The sequence below is a fragment of the Bos mutus genome, chromosome 22, assembly GCF_027580195.1.
Source record: "Bos mutus isolate GX-2022 chromosome 22, NWIPB_WYAK_1.1, whole genome shotgun sequence".
Taxonomy (NCBI): domain Eukaryota; kingdom Metazoa; phylum Chordata; class Mammalia; order Artiodactyla; family Bovidae; genus Bos; species Bos mutus.
The window spans coordinates 68,187,351-68,204,988 of NC_091638.1; the positions used below are offsets into that span (position 1 = coordinate 68,187,351).

At 52.8% G+C, this 17,638-nt stretch overlaps 1 protein-coding gene across 1 annotated transcript; it reads left to right on the forward strand.

Moving 5' to 3' along the window:
- Positions 1-582: 582 nt before the first annotated feature.
- On the forward strand, positions 583-11,021 carry SLC25A45 (solute carrier family 25 member 45). The gene is made up of 6 exons (XM_070358926.1): positions 583-1,843; positions 2,752-2,795; positions 2,983-3,054; positions 3,371-3,556; positions 5,695-5,953; positions 6,078-11,021. The coding sequence occupies exons 1-6, from the start codon at positions 1,807-1,809 to the stop codon at positions 6,344-6,346; spliced, it is 867 nt and encodes a 288-aa protein (XP_070215027.1). The 5' UTR covers positions 583-1,806; the 3' UTR covers positions 6,347-11,021.
- Positions 11,022-17,638: the final 6,617 nt, after the last annotated feature.

The following is a 17,638-nucleotide window of genomic DNA, read 5'->3' on the forward strand; positions in this document are numbered from 1 at the left end:
GGTCTGGTATTCCCATCTCTTGAAGAATTTTCCGCAGTTTATTGTGATCCACACAGTCAAAGGCTTTGGCATAGTCAATAAAGCAGAAATAGATGTTTTTCTGGAACTCTCTTGCTTTTTCCATGATCCAGCGGATGTTGGCAATTTGATCTCTGGTTCCTCTGCCTTTTCTAAAACCAGCTTGAACATCAGGAAGTTCACCGTTCACATATTGCTGAAGCCTGGCTTGGAGAATTTTGAGCATTACTTTACTAGCGTGTGAGATGAGTGCAATTGTGCGGTAGTCTGAGCATTCTTTGGCATTGGAACTCAGTTTAGAAGATGCCAAACCCTGTGCATCTTTCACTCCATGTACATGTCTCCCCTTGTGGGGCAGAGAGAGATGACAGAGTAGGAAAAATCAAAGTACCAGACACTTATAGAAAACACAACCTGTGAGCAATCATCTGATTTATAAAAAGAGGCAACAAAATTTTTTAAGTCGAAGTATCGTTTATTTATTGGAAAAGACCTTGATGCTCAGTAAGATTGAGGGCAGGAAGAGAAAGGGGTGACAGAGAATGAGATGGCTGGACGGCTTCATGGACTCAATGAACATGACTTTGAGCAAACTCCAGGAGATAGTGAAGGGCAGGGAAGCCTGGCGTGCTGCAGTCCATGGGGTCGCAAAGAATGGGACAGGTCTTAGGGACAGAGCAACAGTAACACAGTTGATTTACAATGCTGTGTTAGTTTCCAGGTGTAAGGCCAAGAGGCAACACATTTTCAAATGATACAAAATAGCATTTTCAAAACAAAGCATGTGTGTTTTGGGGCTTCCCGGGTGGCCCTAGTGGTAAAGAACCTGCCTGCCAATGCAGGAGAACTAAGAGATGCTGGTTTGATCCCTGGTTGGGAAGATCCCCTGGAGGAGGAAATGGCAACCCACTCCAATACTCTTGTCTGGAAAACCCCATGAACGGAGAAGCCTGGCCGGCTACAGTTCGTGGGGTCACAAAGAGTCGGACACGACAAAAGTGACTTAGCATGGCTTAGCTCATAACAGAGCAAGAGGGTGACTGGAGTAACCTTTCGTTTAGTGAGCTGGCAGCAGGGGAAGTAGGTTTAAGAAGGCAGAGAGGAAGACAGGGATTCCGGTCCCTAGCCCGTTGGCTTGAGTTGTTGCCCTCAGAGAAGTGGGCATCATAGCTTGGTCACCCCAGGCAGAGAGACACACCATCCTTTATACAACATGTCCCTAGCTCTCCCCTGGGAAAGAGGCTCCAGGAGGAGAAGGCAAGGGAGGCTGTTTCTGACACATGCTGGGGAGTCCGTGGTAAACAACCCTCGGAGAAGGTGGCTTCCGGCCCTGGTGAGTCACTCCTCTTGGCTGGGCCTGGTTCCTGGTGGCCAGGCCCCACCTACCCAAGCTGGGGTGAGCAGCCTGCTGTGCAGGGCTGGGGGATGAACAGGAGTTGGGCCAAGGGAGGGTGGCTCCTTAAATCCTTGTACACTGAGGCAGCCCCGGAGGGACGCCCCCAGGGCCCAAGCCTGGCTGCCGGGCCTGGTCACACCACGAGGCCCTCGCTGGCTGTCAGGGGGCTCAGGCCACGGTGGGCCATCCTCCCTGCCCCGTGAGATCTCACACTCTGCACATCTCTAGAGCTGGTTGGCTCCCCATCCTGGTCCCCTGAGGTCTTGGCACCCGGCCCTCACCCAGGGTTAAACATTAGTAGCAGATTATCAGTCCAGGGTCCGGGGAGGGTGGAATTACACTTTCACCAGCGTCTCCTCTGCTGGAGCCATCTGTGCCCGCCCCTGCCAGACATGCCCGCGGAGGAGTTTGTGGCCGGCTGGATCTCCGGTGAGACACTTTTCTTGCCTCTGTCATATCAATGCCAATTGCAGGTCACTCTTCCTGGGGAAGGTGGGTGACCTGAGAGGAGCTGAAGCCAAAGTCCTGGTGGCCTGGGAGTGTCCAGAACCAGCCGTCCCTGGGCCTCCTGGGAGTTGCCCGAGGGGGCGAGGAGAGGACGGTGCAGTGGGTGGGGGCTACTGCCAAGCCCCAGGCTGCCCCCCGCCAACCTGGACACCTGTCAGGGGTGGGGCCGTGGTGAGCGCTCTCCCAGACTCACCTGTGCCGCAGATCCATCTCCAGGGCTCAGAGGACAGTTCACCTTTGACATCACCCGCTGTCCTGCATTCCGCTCTGGACCTCTGTCCTACCTGGCAATGGGCTGTGAGCCCTGAGGCCAGCTGTGCTGTCGCCCCGGCCCAGCATCTGAGTGACCTCCCCGAAGCTCCAGGACCAGCTTCTGCTAAGCAGAGCAGGACCAGGAGGTGGGGAGATGCTGGGGGGCTGGGCCCCCCTGGTGCCAGCAGGCGTCCTCTCAGAGCCCCCAACTCTGCACTGCCCGGGCAGAGCGCTGGGAAGGCGGGGCCTGGACCAAGGCCCTGCACTCGACAGCAGCTGTGAGCTGAAGGGAGGCCGGAGCCCTGGAATCCCCCAGTTAGACAAGTCAGCAGGATGCTCGGGGGTCAAGTCCGGACGGGCGATGACCCTGTGTGTCTGGGGTTGGCTCCTCCCCTCTGCATGTGCGTCCTCCAGGCAGGGCCAGGCTCGCTCTCTCTCTCTGCTCCCCACACCTTCCCTGCCCAGTGCCTGGCACGGAGGAAGGTGCCAGGGGGCAACTTCTGCTCCCCCCTGACACACCCTGGCTTCCTCAGCCCAGTCCAAGGGGCCTAACTCCTAGCACCTTCTCGTCCCCACAGGAGCTCTGGGCTTGGTCCTGGGACACCCCTTTGACACTGTGAAGGTGAGTCTAGGGGAGGCGCCCAAGGAAGGAAAGATGTCGCCTGAAGCAGACATCAGGGAGAGAGCAGGGCCTGGCTCGCAGAGGCTCTCTCCGCCTCTCCTGCCCTGCTGGGGTCCTGCCCAAAGGGCCCAAGGAATGAGCCGGCTGGACGCCCGGCCTTCCCGCCTGCTCTGTCCTCCCTGTCCAGGTGCGGCTGCAGACCCAGACCACATACCGGGGCATCGTTGACTGTATGGTCAAGACTTACCGCCATGAGTCGGTGGGTGGCCTGCGTTGCGGGGTTTGCGTGTGGGAGGCCTCTGGACTGTCGGGGCCAGCTTCCTTCTCTCCCAGCAGGGCTCTGCCCCCGGGAAGAGAGAAAGAAGACCCAAGTCTGGGGCCACCAGGGGATGGGCTGAACAGTAGCTTCATGCCCCCCAAAGTGGAGCTGAGGCCATCCCCGGCCTTAGCCAGCCTCCACCTGCCTGTGGGCGGACTTGGGAGTGGTTTCCAGCCAGAGGAGGCCGTGCCAGGCCTGGAGAGGGCCAATGGGAGGCTCCCAGAGCCCCTAGCCAGCTCGCACCGTGTCTCTGCAGCTCCTGGGCTTCTTCAAGGGGATGAGTTTCCCCATCGCCAGCATAGCTGTGGTCAACTCCGTCCTGTTCGGGGTCTACAGCAACGCCCTGCTGGCGCTGACGGCCACCTCCCACCAGGAGCGGCGGGCCCAGCCGCCCAGCTACACACACGTCTTCATAGCTGGCTGCACCGGGGGGTTCCTGCAGGTGAGGGGGTGTACAGGCGCGCGCACACACGCACACACACACACACACACTTGCATAGTGATGATCAGTTCACTCCTTTCCCTCCAACCCGCCTCTAGTGACCCACAGCCACAGACCCCCGGCCTTCTCAAGGGGAACGTGAGGAGTGGTGGGGAAAGGCCTGCTCCTGGGACCTGACCTGGCCGAGCAGTGGCCTTCTAGGCTCTAGGTCTGGAGGGGAGAGTCATGGAGAACAGAAGGGGCAAGGGGCAAGAGAGCTGGGGTGAGGGGGGAGACAGTGCCAGGAGGACAGCCGTTGGTGCCCACCTCGGGGGGGGCGGTCTGTTGCCATCTCTGACCCTCACCTGTGGCCCATCCACAGATCTCGCTGGGAGAGGTCCAGGGTGTTAATTATTAAGTGACTAACCATTTGGTTCTGGTCTTTGTTCTCGGCGCTCGAGTACTGGGTTTTGAGGGGTGGGGTGGAGGGGACAGGGCAGCAGGGGGAGCCCTAGCTAAGGGGGGCCCTGAGTGCAGAGGTCCAAGGGTGTGCACCTGGCTCCACGCCCCCCCAGCTAGTACCCCAGGTCACCCTCTACTTGACACCTGCCCTGATGCTCTGTCCACTTCAGGGTAGAGAGCAAGGACAAAGAACAGAGTCAGGGGCTCATTGAGTGAATTAATAATTCATGAGACGTGAAAGGTCCAGGCTTTGCTTCTGCCCCTAGTGCGGGGTTCATGCCTGCATATTTCCCAAACCCTGAGACATGCATCCAGCAAAAACAAGGAAGAGAGTGAGCCCCCAGGCCAAGTGGCCTGATTTAGGCTCAACCGGGCCCAACTTCTCCATTTCCTTCCTCTCTGGTTCCTCAGAAAGCAGAACAGATGGTGGAACTGGGGACTGTCCAGTCATTGATGGGGATAGGGTCCAGGGACCACATGGAGCCCCGTTTACTACCAAGACCAAGGCTCTGATTTCCACCTGGGACGGAAAATGTATATTTTGCGTGGAGATGGACAGGAAGACTCTAGTTAGCATAAAGCAGGGAATGACAACCTCTTGTGTACAAACGTTGCATTTGACTCGGCTAAGTCTGGTATAGTGTCTGACATCCCCACGGCCCCTGTGGTGGGCACAGGGTGGGGAGGGCAGGGACCCGAGCCCACCTCTCCCCGCCACCCTGCCTTTGGCCCAGCCATGTCTTCACCCCCAGGGACCCACCCCCCAGAGCAGCCCTCAGCTCAGTACTGCCCATGGGCTCTGCTGGGAGGGTGACATCACAGCACCACCTCACAGGGAGGGACCCCAGCCCACGGCCCTTCCTGTGGGGGCGTAAGTAAGCCAACTGCCACCCTCTAAAGATCACCACCAGAGCCAGCCTGCAGGCTCTGCCGCCGTCAGCCGTCTCCAGGGCTGCGAGCTTGGGTACCTTCCACGAAAGAAAAACAAAAAACACCCAAGTCCAGAAATGATGTGCCGATCTCGGCTGGGACTTCAGTCCTCACCTGAACGTGCCCTAGTTGCACCCCTGACTCACACCTCGGCCCCTCCCTTCCCTCCGAGCCCCCAGCACCAATGTTACCCCAGATCTGTCTCGTCCGCCTCAGCCATCGTGTTCGAGGACCGTCAGATCCCACCCTGTCACCCACCTTCTTGGGACGCTAGAGTCTGGGGCTTTGTGAGGCCAATTTCCCCACCCAGGGGCCTCTGAGAGGCGTCTGGCAGCAGGTGAGGCCGGAGGAGTCTATGAAGTTGAGTCCTCAACACTATCGAGGTGACCTCTTTATCCGTGGGGAGGGGTCCATCCCCCGCTGTTTTGTGAGCACAGATGGAATTCTCTTTTTGTTTTTTTTGGGCCCAGCCATGGCAATGAAAGCACCGAGTCCTAAGCACTGGCCCGCTAGGGAACTCTTTCTTTAGCGCCATGGGTGTGTCAGCAAGTTCGGCCGAGGGGAGGGCCAGGGCTCCTTGCTGTCAGGGGTCTCTGGCCCGTTCCCCACTGCGCGTGAGAGAGGCTGAGAGCGGCCACGGGAGCCCGCAAGGCCCTGCGGAAAGATGCTGCCGTGTCTGCTCGCTGCCTTCCTCCCGTCAAGACAACTCGGAGGGATTGTTCCTGTCCCAAGGTCCGCCCAGGCCCTTCCTGCTTCCTTCCCTACAGGCCTACTGCTTGGCTCCCTTTGATCTCATCAAAGTCCGGCTACAAAACCAGACGGAGCCCAGGGCTAAGCCGGGGAGCCCCCCGCCCCGGTACCGGGGGCCCGTGCACTGTGCGGCCTCCATCTTCCAGGCTGAGGGGCCCCGGGGGCTGTTCCGGGGAGCCTGGGCCCTGACCCTGAGGGACACCCCCACTCTGGGAATCTATTTCGTCACCTATGAGTGGCTGTGTCGCCAATTCACGCCGGACGGCCAGACCCCCAGTAAGTGAAGTGGCGTCAGAGGGCGGGGGACAGAGAGGAGGAAGGAAGGGGAGGACGGGGAGGGGGACTGTGACGGGGGCTGTTTCGTCCGTCGGCTGAATGCCTCTCCACTCCTGCCCCCCAGGCTCGGGCACAGTGCTGGTGGCAGGGGGCTTTGCCGGCATCACCTCCTGGGTTGCCGCCACCCCCCTGGACGTGATCAAGTCCCGGATGCAGATGGCGGGGCTGAAGCAGAGGGCCTACGGGGGGCTGCTGGACTGCATGGTGAGCAGCGCCCGGCAGGAAGGACTGGGGGTCTTCTTCCGGGGGCTCACCATCAACAGTGCCCGCGCCTTTCCCGTCAACGCTGTCACCTTCCTCAGCTACGAGCACCTCCTCCTCTCCTGGGGGTGAGCCGCCGGGCGACTCCGGCAGCTCCCTGGAGGGACCACCGCCCACCTGCCCAGACTGGAGGCCAAGCTGAGAGCACTGACTTGTGGGTCTGATGCAGAGGGTGAACCCCCTTTTACCAAGTCACCTCCAGTGCTCAGACCAGATGGGGCTGGGGAGACGGCATGGGAGCAGGAGGCCTGGGGTCCCTGGCGCGCCCCGCCCCCAAAGTCCAAGGCTGGCCTGGGCCTCTTGGCAGCACGTGCCCTGATTCCTTGGCTTCCTGAATCTGAGAAGTAAACTCAGAGCCAGCGGTGCTGGTGACATTCCGGCCCCCCCACCCCACCCGTCCTGTGACTTTGCCCCTTTAAGAGCTGCCTGGTGCTAACCACCCTCCCTGGATTTGAGTGAGGAGATCCTCATTGGCCCCCCACCTCACTTCCCTTCAAACCTCTCCGTGCAGGACTTGAGGGTAGCCTTTATGCCTCCTCTAGTCCAGAATCCTTCAGTGACTCCGTCACCTTCAGGAAAAGGCCCCCTCCTCCCCTCTGCCCCCCAGCTTTCTTCTCCTTCTGTTCTCAGCAGCCCAGTCCTGCTTGAGGTCCCTGAACAAGCCGTACTCTCTTATCGCCTCCCACCTAGAAGGTTCCTTTCCTCTCAGCCAGCAGTGGGCAGTGCTTGCAGGCTGACTCCCCCATCCCAGGGCTGAGCCAGCTCCAACCTGGGCCTGTCTCCTGGAGTTCTTCCTTGGCTTGCCTCCCCCTGCCCGGAACTGACTCTGGGGTTTCCAGACCTTTCTGCTCATCCCCATGCCTTGATCACAGCCTTGGCCTATACTTAATCATGGTTGCGGGTTTGCTTCTCGGCTTCCCAATTAGACTGGGTGCTCCTTGAGGTCAAGGGTCCTATTTCTGGTCGTTTCCCAGCACGGAGCCCCATGCTTGAAGGAGCCTGATAAATGCTTGTGAAATGAAGCGCAGTCCTAACCTCCATCCTTCACTCCAACCACCACACCGTCCTCCCGGGCACCCTCTTACCGGCTTCCACTGAGATCCCCTCCCCCGGCCCCTCTTGGGGTCTCCAGCGGAGTAGTGTCTGCCTAGCCCAATCCCATCGAGGGTACTTGTTTTCTTCACCATCTCTATTGCTAAAGGGGAAATAAAAACTAGCTGAAAAGGTTCACTTAATTGGCAAATAAAGTGAGCAGACATCCTAATCTAGTCTGGGATCAACCAGGGCCCCCTCCGCCCGCGCATGGTGACCTGAACGCCTGGGATGCCTGCCATTTACTGGGGCCCCCGTATAAAGACAATCACAGTATTATCACCACGGTTCACACAGGAGGTGGCCTTGGCTCAGAGACAGCGCGTCACCCGTCCCAGGCCGCACGGCTGCTGCTTTACACAGCTCGCCTGCACGCATCTGCGCCTCTGCCTCCAGAGCTCAGTTGCTCTGCTATCCTGCTCTGCCTGGGGCTTGTGACCGTCTCCCACAAGACACCTAAGCTCAGATTCACCCGGACTCGACCTCCCCGTGTGCTCTTCGGATCCCTTGTTTATGGGATCATGTGAAACAGCAGCAGACAGGACCCTAAGCATTCTTCCCTTCTCACAGCATGGCCGCTGGGCACGCGGCCGCTGAGTGAGGCTCTGTTCCCCTCGGTGGGGACTGCTGCTTGGCTTCTTGCTAGCGACATGTGAGCAGAAGAAATGTGTGCAAATTGCCCATCGCTTGCTTCAGAGGAGTTTCCTCACTGTTGGCTGGAAATAGGGGCCACTGGTGAGGATATAGGGGGCTCCTGGAACCCAGGGACTCAGTGAACACTGCTGACTGGCCGCCCTGGGCTGCTGCATTCTGACATCTCTTTAGCCTTCACCCGAACTAACACAGTGGGTAAGGTCGGGGTGATCCCAGCGTGGTTCATGGAGCAGCAGCAAGAGGACTTCCTAGAGGGGGTTAGAAAGGCAGAGTCCCAGGCCCCACCCTGAACTGACGGAATCAGAACCTCTGAGGCTGGGGCCTGGGAATCAGTGTTGCACAAAACTCTCACTGTGATCTTCTGTTGTTGTTCAGTTGCTCAGTCGTGTCCGACCCTCAGTCGTGTCCCATAAACTGCAGCACGCCAGGCTTCCCAGTCCTTCATTATCTCCCGGAGTTTGCTCAAACTCATGTGCATTGAACTGGTGATGCCATTTAATTGTCTCATCCTCTGTCGCCCCCTTCAATCTTTTCCAGCATCAAGGTCTCTTCCAACGAGTTCACTCTTTGCATCAGGTAGTCAAAGTACTGGAGCTTCAGCTTCAGCATCAGTCCTTCCAATGGATATCCAGGGTTTCTTCCCTTTGGGATTGACTGGTTTGATCTCTCAAGAGTTTTCTCGAACACCACAGTTCAAAAGCATCAGTTCTTTGACACTCAGCCTTTTTCTATTGTCCAGCTCTCACATCCATACATGATTAGTAGAAAAGCCATAGCTTTGGCTATATGGACCTTTCCAGGCTAAAGTTTAAGAAATGGTGCTCTGGATGCTTCTAAGGGAAGAAACGCATCACCTTTTCAAGCTGAGGAAGCTGTCATTCTGGTGACTGGAACTCCAGTTCCGGTGGCCTCCTCTCTTACACAGATTTCACGCAGATTCAGGCAGCCCATGTTCCTGGTGTGGAAAAACAGGGTCTGTCTGAGGCAGCCAGTGCCCGTTCTGTGCCCCAGTTTCCTCTGAGATCCCTTCTAACTGGTCCGTCCTTGAGCCCAAGTGGCCAGTCCAAGATCTCCAGGGTCACTGCAGTGTCAGGGATTTCAGGCCAGACACCGCAGTGTTGGGGAGTAGTCATCGGAACTTCTCAGGGGAGTCGGGGGCTGGTTCCGAGGGAGCGAACAGCATGCATGTGAAATAGGAGGTGGTTCTTAGAAATGGGGCAGGAGGCCAGAGTGGTCCTCTGTAGTTCGTCATTTCTCACCACCTCACCAGTTAGCAAGAAAAGAAAATTTAAAAATGCTTTTTTTTGGACTTTCGTGGTGATCCAATGGTTTAGCTTCAGCACTTCCAATGCAGGGGGTGCAGGTTCGATCCCTGGTTGGGGGACTAAGACTCCACATGCTGTGTGGTGCAGCCAAAAAATAAAAAATAAAACAGAATCACACAGCTTCAAAAAAAAATTAAAATAATAATGATAAAATTTCCAAAATTCTTTTTTGACTTTTTTTTCCCCAAGATTTTTTGATGTAGATCATTTTTTAAAAGTCTTTGTTGAATTTGTTATAGTATCGCTTCTGTTTATGGGTTGTTTTTTTGGCTGCACTGTATCTTCCTTGCTGCAAGCAGGCTTTCTCTAGGGGTAGAAAGCGGGGGCTACTCTCCAGTTGCGGCGCACAGGCTTCTCACTGCAGTGGCTTCTCTTGTTGCGGAGCACGGGCTCAAGGCGCTTCAGCAGTTGTGGCACAGGGCTCATTCGGTGTGGCTCACAGGCGCCAGGGCAGGCAGGCTTCAATCATGACACGTGGGCTCAGTCATTGTTGCTTGCAGGCTCTAGAGCACAGGCTCAATAGTTGTTGCACACTTGCTTAGTTGCTCGGCGGCATGGGAAATCTTCCCAGACCCGGGATCAAACTCATGTCCTCTGCACTGTCAAGCAGATGCTTATCCACTGTGCCACCAGGGAAGTCCTGCAACTTTGTTTTAATTAGATCCTTTGGGGGCTGTAATTCCACCCGCAAGCTTGCCTTTGCACTGCAGGGCACAGTTTCTGTTTCCTCACTGTGTGGAGGGGCGGGAGCTCCCTTCCTCTGTGCTCCTCGTTAGAACCAGAGAGAGTGGCAGGCCCCCCTCTGGCTGGCCATGCGGTCCCAAGCCTGAGTCGCTTCCACTGGCCTATGGCAAGGGCTGCCAGCTGGCCTGGAGAACAGTGCTGTGGTGAGATGAGGGTTAAGCGCAGTGTGATTAAAGAGAAAACAACTCACTCCTCTTGGAAAGGAGGGTGGAAAGACAAACAAAGATCAGGCAGGAAATGACCAAAGATATTTTTAAAAGCCAGATGGTTTCATATCAGCAGGGGGTCAGAATATGCCTGTTAAACTCCTTAAGGAATTAACACATGTTGTTTGGCCTTATTGGCCTTCCCTTATAGCTCTGCTGGTTAAGAATCCACCTGCAAGGCAGGAGACCTGGGTTTGATCCCTGGGTTGGGAAGATTCCCTGGAGAAGGGAAAGGCTACCCACTCCAGTATTCTGGCCTGGAGAATTCCATAGACTGTATAGTCCATGGGGTCGCAAAGAGTCGGACACGACTGAACGACTTTCACTTTTACGCATCATTATTTGAGACTCATTCAGAGAGGAGTCCCTGAGAACTAGGAAATAGTACAGGAACCTGCTTTGAGGTTGAACATGGGGGTGGTGTCTGAGGGTCACAAGTAAATGGTTTACAACTTGGGTAAACATGTTAAACAGTGTCTCATTGGATTTGGGTCATCAAATGTCTTACTTATTTTCTTAAGGTCTTTATTGAATTTGTTACAGTTGTGCTTATATTTTTTGTTCTGGTTTTTTGGCCCTGAGGCTTGTGGGGTCTTAATTCCCTGACCAGGACTCAACCTGTTCCTCCTGCACTGGAAGGTGAGGTCTTAACCACCGGACCATCAGGGAAGTCCCCTGTCGTATTTATTCTTACAGCATCAATCACAGTAGGAGAAATGGAGGAGATTAATTTCTGGGTATACAGACTTAAGGGCTACACATGCAGGTAAAGGGGGACAAAGCAGAACCCTGGGATGATTCTGGTTAAATCACTTTTGCCAGACTCACTGAGCCAAGAGGAGTCGCCCTTCATTGGCATCTCTGGCCTGAGTGCTGGCCTGAGCTCCCGGCCCACGTGGCCAACTGTCTCTGGTCGCAGATCCTTGAGCATCCCACACGTGCCTAGAGTTTCGGAGGCCAGAAGAGCAGCTTTCCTTCTCCCCTGCTCCCACTTCAAAAGGGTCCCCAACCCCTGTGAATCCTGCTGCTAAACTTGGGACTTGTTCTCCCTTTTCCAATCCTACTAATGCACCCCAAGTCCTGTCTGGAATCTGGACAAATAACTTTTCAAATGCGAATCTGATCAGGTCCCTCTACTCCTCTTGCCCCTGGATGGCCTCCCATTGCTCTGAGGAATCGAGGCAGTTTCCTTCCACGGCCTGTAAAGCACTTGGACATTCCTCCTCTCTCGCTTCCCTCCCATCGCAGGACATCTGCGTTGTGCACGCTATTCTCACTCTCTGTGCCTCTGGCTCTCAGTTCAGCATCACCTCCATAGTGAAACTGTCCTCAGCTCCTCTTTCTAGGTCAGTGTCCTTTGGTTTAGAGAGGGTCTGAGAATTTGCTTTTCACTATATTCCTGGATGCTGCTGGTTTCAGCCGCAGTTTGAGAACCACTGGCTTGTACTTTGATGTTCTCTCCCCTTTTCAGTCTGGAATCACATACTTTCATTTGTGTGGCCCTGGTGGTTCAGATGGTAAGAAATCTACCGCAATGCAGGAGACCCAGGTTCAACTGCTGGTTGGGGAAGATCCCCTGGAGACGGGAATGGCTACCCGCTCTAGTATTCTTGCCTGGAGAATCCCATGGACGGAGGAACCTGGTGGTCTATAGTCCATGGGGTTGCAAAGAGTCGGACATGACTGAGTAACTAACATTTTCTCTTTGGTTATAATTGTCTCTTCTCTAAACTACAAGCTCCACGAGGCAGAGATCTTGACTCTTTTGCTCATTAAAACACTAGTGGGCTTACAGAAGCTCAATATATAATTGTTGAACGAACGAATGAATGAATGAAAACTGGTCTTCCCCACTCTAGATTTTACACAGAGCCCTCCTACTATAAGGCATTAGGTTTCAACCATGATAACAAACATGATTGTAAAACCATTGCTAACTTTGCAAGACGTGAAGGAACGTCCCAAAGACCCCTTCAAAACAAGGCAGTGAGCATGTGTTGGAACTGTGCTGCCCTTGAGGCAAACGGTGACACTGAGAACTTGAAGATGAAAGAAACACACAAGAACAGAAGACTTTGGCCCAGAGAGTGAGGCAGCCGAACACAACCTTCATAAATTAAGTCAAGATCCTGGAAAGGGCTACACCTTTAGTGAGAGCAGAACAGAAAAACTCCACCCACCAGTAGAGGGAACCTACAAAGAAAACTGCCTTTCCCTGTGGTGGGAAAAAATTCAAAATAAGATGGCCTCCTGAAACTCTGGTCAGTATTATGTAACAACCCAAATAGGAAAAGAATTTGAAAAATAATAGATATATGTGTATGTATAACGGAATCATTTTGCTGTACACCTGAAACTAACATAACACTGTTAATCAACTATAATCCAGTTAAAATAAAAAGTTAAAAAAAAAAAAGATGGGCTCCTATGAACCACAGCATCTGCTACGGGAGTCCTTCAGCTCTGGGACACCTTCCTCCCAGGAATTAATTTATCATGAATGTACTGCCCCCTTGTGTCTCATAGGAATAACTACAGGTTTTTCCAAAGGAGAGTCCCCAAATGGGGATTTTCAGGTTTTCCAGAGATTAAGTGCAACCAATAAAAAAAAATTCCAGGACCAAAAAACCACCAGACCCACTAAGAAAAAAGCCACCACGAATTAAGGCATCAGGAGAAACAAAAGCAACAGATTTAGCCCGCCAGGATTTCAGGTATTACACTCAGCAAATGCAGAATTTAAAATAACCACGCATGAAAGATCTAAATATATAAAAGAATTAAAAGAGAGGAAACAAGAGAGTACAAAAATGACTATAGGGCTTCCCTGGTGGCTCACTGGTAAAGAATCCACCTGCCAGTGTAGGAGGCATGGGTTCGATCCCCGGTCCAGGAAGATCCCATATATCTCGGGGCAACTAAGTCCGTGTGCCACAACTACTGAGCCCATACTCTGAGCAAGAGAAGCCACTGCAGTGAGAAGCCCGTGCACCGCAACTGAAGAGTGGCCCCCACTCACTGCAGCTAGAGAACGGCCTGTGCAGCAGCAAAGGCCCAGCACAGGCAAAAATAAATAAATAAAATCATTTTTTAAAAGTTTTAAAAAATGAGTTATTGTTGTTGTTCAATCGTGTCTGATTCTTTGTGACCCCGTGGGCTGCAGCACGCCAGGCTTCCCTGTCCATCACCAACTCCCGGAGCTTGCTCAACCTCATGTCCATCGAGTCGGTGATGCCATCCAACTATCTCATCCTCTGTCGTCCCCTTCTCTTACTGCCTTCAGTCTTTCCCAGCATCAGGTCTTTTCCAATGAGTTGGCTCTTGGCATCACATAGCCAAAGTATTGGAGCTTCAGCTTCAGCAACAGTCTTTCCAATGAATATTCAGGACTGATTTCCTTTAGGATTGACGAGTTTGATCTTGCAGTCCAAGGGACTCTCAAGAGCCTTCTCCAACACCACAGTTCAAAAGCATCAGTTCTTCAGCACTCAGCCTTCTTTATGGTCCAACCCTCACATCCATACATGACTACTGGAAAAACCATAGCTTTGACTAGACGGACCTTTGCTGGCAAAGTAATGGCTTTGCTTTTTAATACGCTCTCTAGGTTTGTCATCGAAGGTGATGGCACCCCACTCCAGTATTCTTGCCTGGAAAATCCCATGGACGGAGGAGCCTAGTAGGCTGCAGTCCATGGGGTCACTAAGAGCCGGACACGACTGAGCGACTTCACTTTCACTTTTCACTTTCATGCATTGGAGAAGGAAATGGCAACCCACTCCAGTGTTCTTGCCTGGAGAATCCCAGGCACGGGGGAGCCTGGTGGGCTGCCGTCTATGGTGTCGCACAGAGTCGGACACGACTGAAGCGACTTAGCGGCAGCAGGTTTGTCATAGCTTGTCTTCCAAGGAGCAAGCGTCTGTTAATTTCATGGCTGCAGTCACCATCTGCAGTGATTTTGGAGCCCCCCAAAATAAAGTCTGACACTGTTTCCATTGTTTTCCCATCGTTTTGCCATGAAGTGATGGGACTGGATGCCATGATCTTAGTTTTTTAAATGTTGAGTTTCAAGCCAGCTTTTTCACTCTCCTCTTTCAGCTTCATCAAGAGGCTTTTTAGTTCCTCTTCTCTTTCTACCATAAAGGTAGTGTCATCTGCATATCTGAGGTTGTTGATATTTCTCCCAGCAATCTTGATTCCAGCTTGTGCTTCATCCAGCCTGGCATTTCACATGATGTATTCTGCATATAAGTTAAATAAGCAAGAGGACAATATATAGCCTTGATGTACTCCTTTCCCAATTTGTAACCAGTCCATTGTTTCATGTCTAGTTCTAACTGTTGCTTCTTGATCTGCATACAGGTTTCTCAGGAGGCAGATCAGGTGGTCTGGTATTCCCATCTCTTGAAGAATTTTCCACAGTTTGTTGTGATCCACACAGTCAAAGGCTTTAGTGTAGTCAATGAAGCAGAAGTAGATCTTTTTCCGGAATTCCCTTGCTTTTTCTATGATCCAACGGATGTTGGCAATTTGATCTCTGGTTCCTCTGCCTTTTCTAAATCCAGCTTGTACATCTGGAAGTTCTTGGTTCACGTACTGTTGAAACCTAGCTTAGAGAATTTTGAGCATTACTTTGCTAGCATGTGAAATGAGTGCAACTGTGAGGTAGTTTGAACATTCTTTGGCATTGCCTTTCTTTGGGATTGGAATGAAAACTGGCCTTTTCCAGTCCTGTGGAGTTTCCAGTCCTGTGGAGTCCCTGCTGAGTTTTCCAAATTTGCTGGCATATTGAGTGCAGCACTTAAACAGCATCATCTTTCAGGATTTGAAACAGCTCAGCTGGAATTCCATCACCTCCACTAGCTTTGTCCACAGTGATGCTTCCTAAGGCCCATTTGACTTCGAACTCCAGGATGTCTGACTCTAGGTGAGTGATCACACCATTGTGGTTATCTGGGTCATGAAGATCTTTTTTATATAGTTCTTCTGTGTATTCTTGCCACCTCTTCTTAATATCTTCTGCTTCTGTTAGGTCCATACCATTTCTGTCCTTTATTGTGCCCATCTTTGCATTGGAGAAGGAAATGGCAACCCACTCCAGTGTTTTTGCCTGGAGAATCCCAGGGACAGGGGAGCCTGGTGGGCTGCTGTCTATGGGGTCGCACAGAGTCAGACATGACTGAAGCGACTTAGCAGTAGCAGTAGCAGTTGCATGAAATGTTCCCCTGGTATCTCTAATTTTCTTGAAGAGATCTCTAGTCTTTCCCATTCTATTGTTTTCCTCTATTTCTTTGCATTGAAAAAAAATGATTATATATATTAAAAAAACAACCCAAAAGAATTGTCACAGCTGAAGAGAAGCGGAAGGTAGATGGAGAGAGATTTCTCACAGGACAATGCAGATATAAGAAGACAGGGAACCGATCTTCCTGCTTTGGGGATCTCTGCACCCCACGTTCATCACCTCTAGACTGATGCTGATGATGAATGTAACAACAGCAATAATTTCTATTGTGTGGATGCGTGCTCAGTCGCTTCCAACTATTTTCTGGCCCCGTGGACTGCAGCCCACCAGGCTCCTGCGTCCATGGGATTTCCCAGGCAAGAATACTGGAGCGGGTTGCCATTTCCTTTTTTCAGGGGGTCTTCCTGGCCAGAGATCAAACCCGTGTCTCCTGCACTGGCAGGAGGATTCTTTACTACCGAGCCACCAGGGAAGCCCTCTCTAGAACGTCGTTATTTTATTTTCATCTTGCACTTATTGCTGTCCAAAATGACCATGTGTATTTCTTTACTTGTCTCTTCTTTATCCCCTCTACCAGGAAAGAAGGGCTTAGCGAGGAAGATTCTCTCTTTTTTCTCTCTGTCTTGTTCAGCACTAGCTTCAGGTCCTGGAATAGGACCCACTTCACAAGCAAAGCATTCAGTAAATGTCAGTGAATGCTGCTTAAATGAGCACATGGAGCCACCCAGGAAGAGGTAAGTATGACACCTGGTAACAGTACAAGAAAGGAAGACGTAATGGATGGGTTTAAAAAAAAGAAAAAAGGCTCTGGGATGAAGTCAATGAGAGAACCCCATGCTGTATCCTGCTCCTGCAACAGGAATAGGACCCCTGGGAACGGAGCTCATCCGTCCCCTCTGTTACTCCGGTCAGGTCTTCACAGATCCTCTAAGTTTTGGCTTCAACATTTAAAGAGTTATGTCAGAACTGGAATGACTTTAGAAAAGGACAACTTAAATGAGTACAGGCAGGGGGACTTCCCAGGTGGTCCAGCGGCTAAGACTCTCACTCTCAGGGCAGGGGCCCTGGGTTCCATCCCTGGTCAGGGAACTAGGTCCCACATGCTACAACTAAGAGTCTGCACACCTCAACTCAAGATCCCAAGTGCCGCAACCAAGACCCAGAGCAGGGAAATAAACAAATACAAGGAAAAAGGAGTGAATGCAGGTAGGAAAGCAGAATCTGTGGGGAAAAGCAGGTGATTTGGGATCTTATGTTGGGAGTGAAAGCTGGCAAGAAGCTTCAGAACAGTTTACGAGTGGACCGTGACATAACTTTGTCTCACTGTTGAGCAGCCAGGCATAGAGGTGGTCAGTGAGGACGACGAGCCAAACTGAAAGAACAGTTGGCCTTATTCACTGAGGTGTCCCTGTGAGGAGCAAAAAAAGGTACCAGCTCCCCAGGGGCCCGTTTTCACCAGTCTGGAGGGGAGGGTCAGATGGCAGGCTGCTGGAGGGGCTCCTTCCACTTTATGGGCTCTGGGGGTCAGAGTAGGGGAGGGAGGAAGGGCTGGGAGTGAAAGATGCTGCATCAGGGTGGAAGAAGTGTCAGCCCGCAACCCCAGTAAGGATCCCAGTAAGACCCAGTAAGGGTCTTGGCTGAGGCCCCATAGGGAGAGGCCTGGACTGGAGATGCACAGCTGACCTGCGTCCTTGCCAGCGATGCCCCCAGAAAACTGCACTGTGCTGGCTTGTGATTCCTGCAGTCGACCTGAAAGGCCACATGAACGATTTCTGCCATGAGCTGGACTCCTCACCAGCCTGAGTCTGTCTGCGTCCAAAGTCCCGATCCTTTCCAGGTAAACTATGCCCTTCCTGCCCTGCTGCCTCGATCTGGCTCGGGCTGCCCCATCTCTCACGGGGACCAGTGAGTTTCTCTTCCTCTAGGTCTCACATCTCTGACCCATCCTCCACATGTTTTCTAGAACCTTACAAATAACCTGAAACTCTTTGGGGGTGCCCCACCACTAGGCTCAGTGGGCTCCAGGCCCCTCCTGCTCCCCCTGGGCCTCCCTGTGCGCTCTGGGAAAAGCTGCCTCCAAGCCCGCTGCCTTTTGGCC

Excerpts from the sequence above, each read along its gene's own strand:
- SLC25A45 (XM_070358926.1), top strand. The coding sequence starts at position 1,807 with ATGCCCGCGGAGGAGTTTGTGGCCGGCTGGATCTCCG. Across the intron at positions 3,557-5,694 it reads GCACCGGGGGGTTCCTGCAG|GCCTACTGCTTGGCTCCCTT; the intron begins GTGAGGGGGTGT and ends CCTTCCCTACAG. Across the intron at positions 5,954-6,077 it reads GCCGGACGGCCAGACCCCCA|GCTCGGGCACAGTGCTGGTG; the intron begins GTAAGTGAAGTG and ends CCTGCCCCCCAG.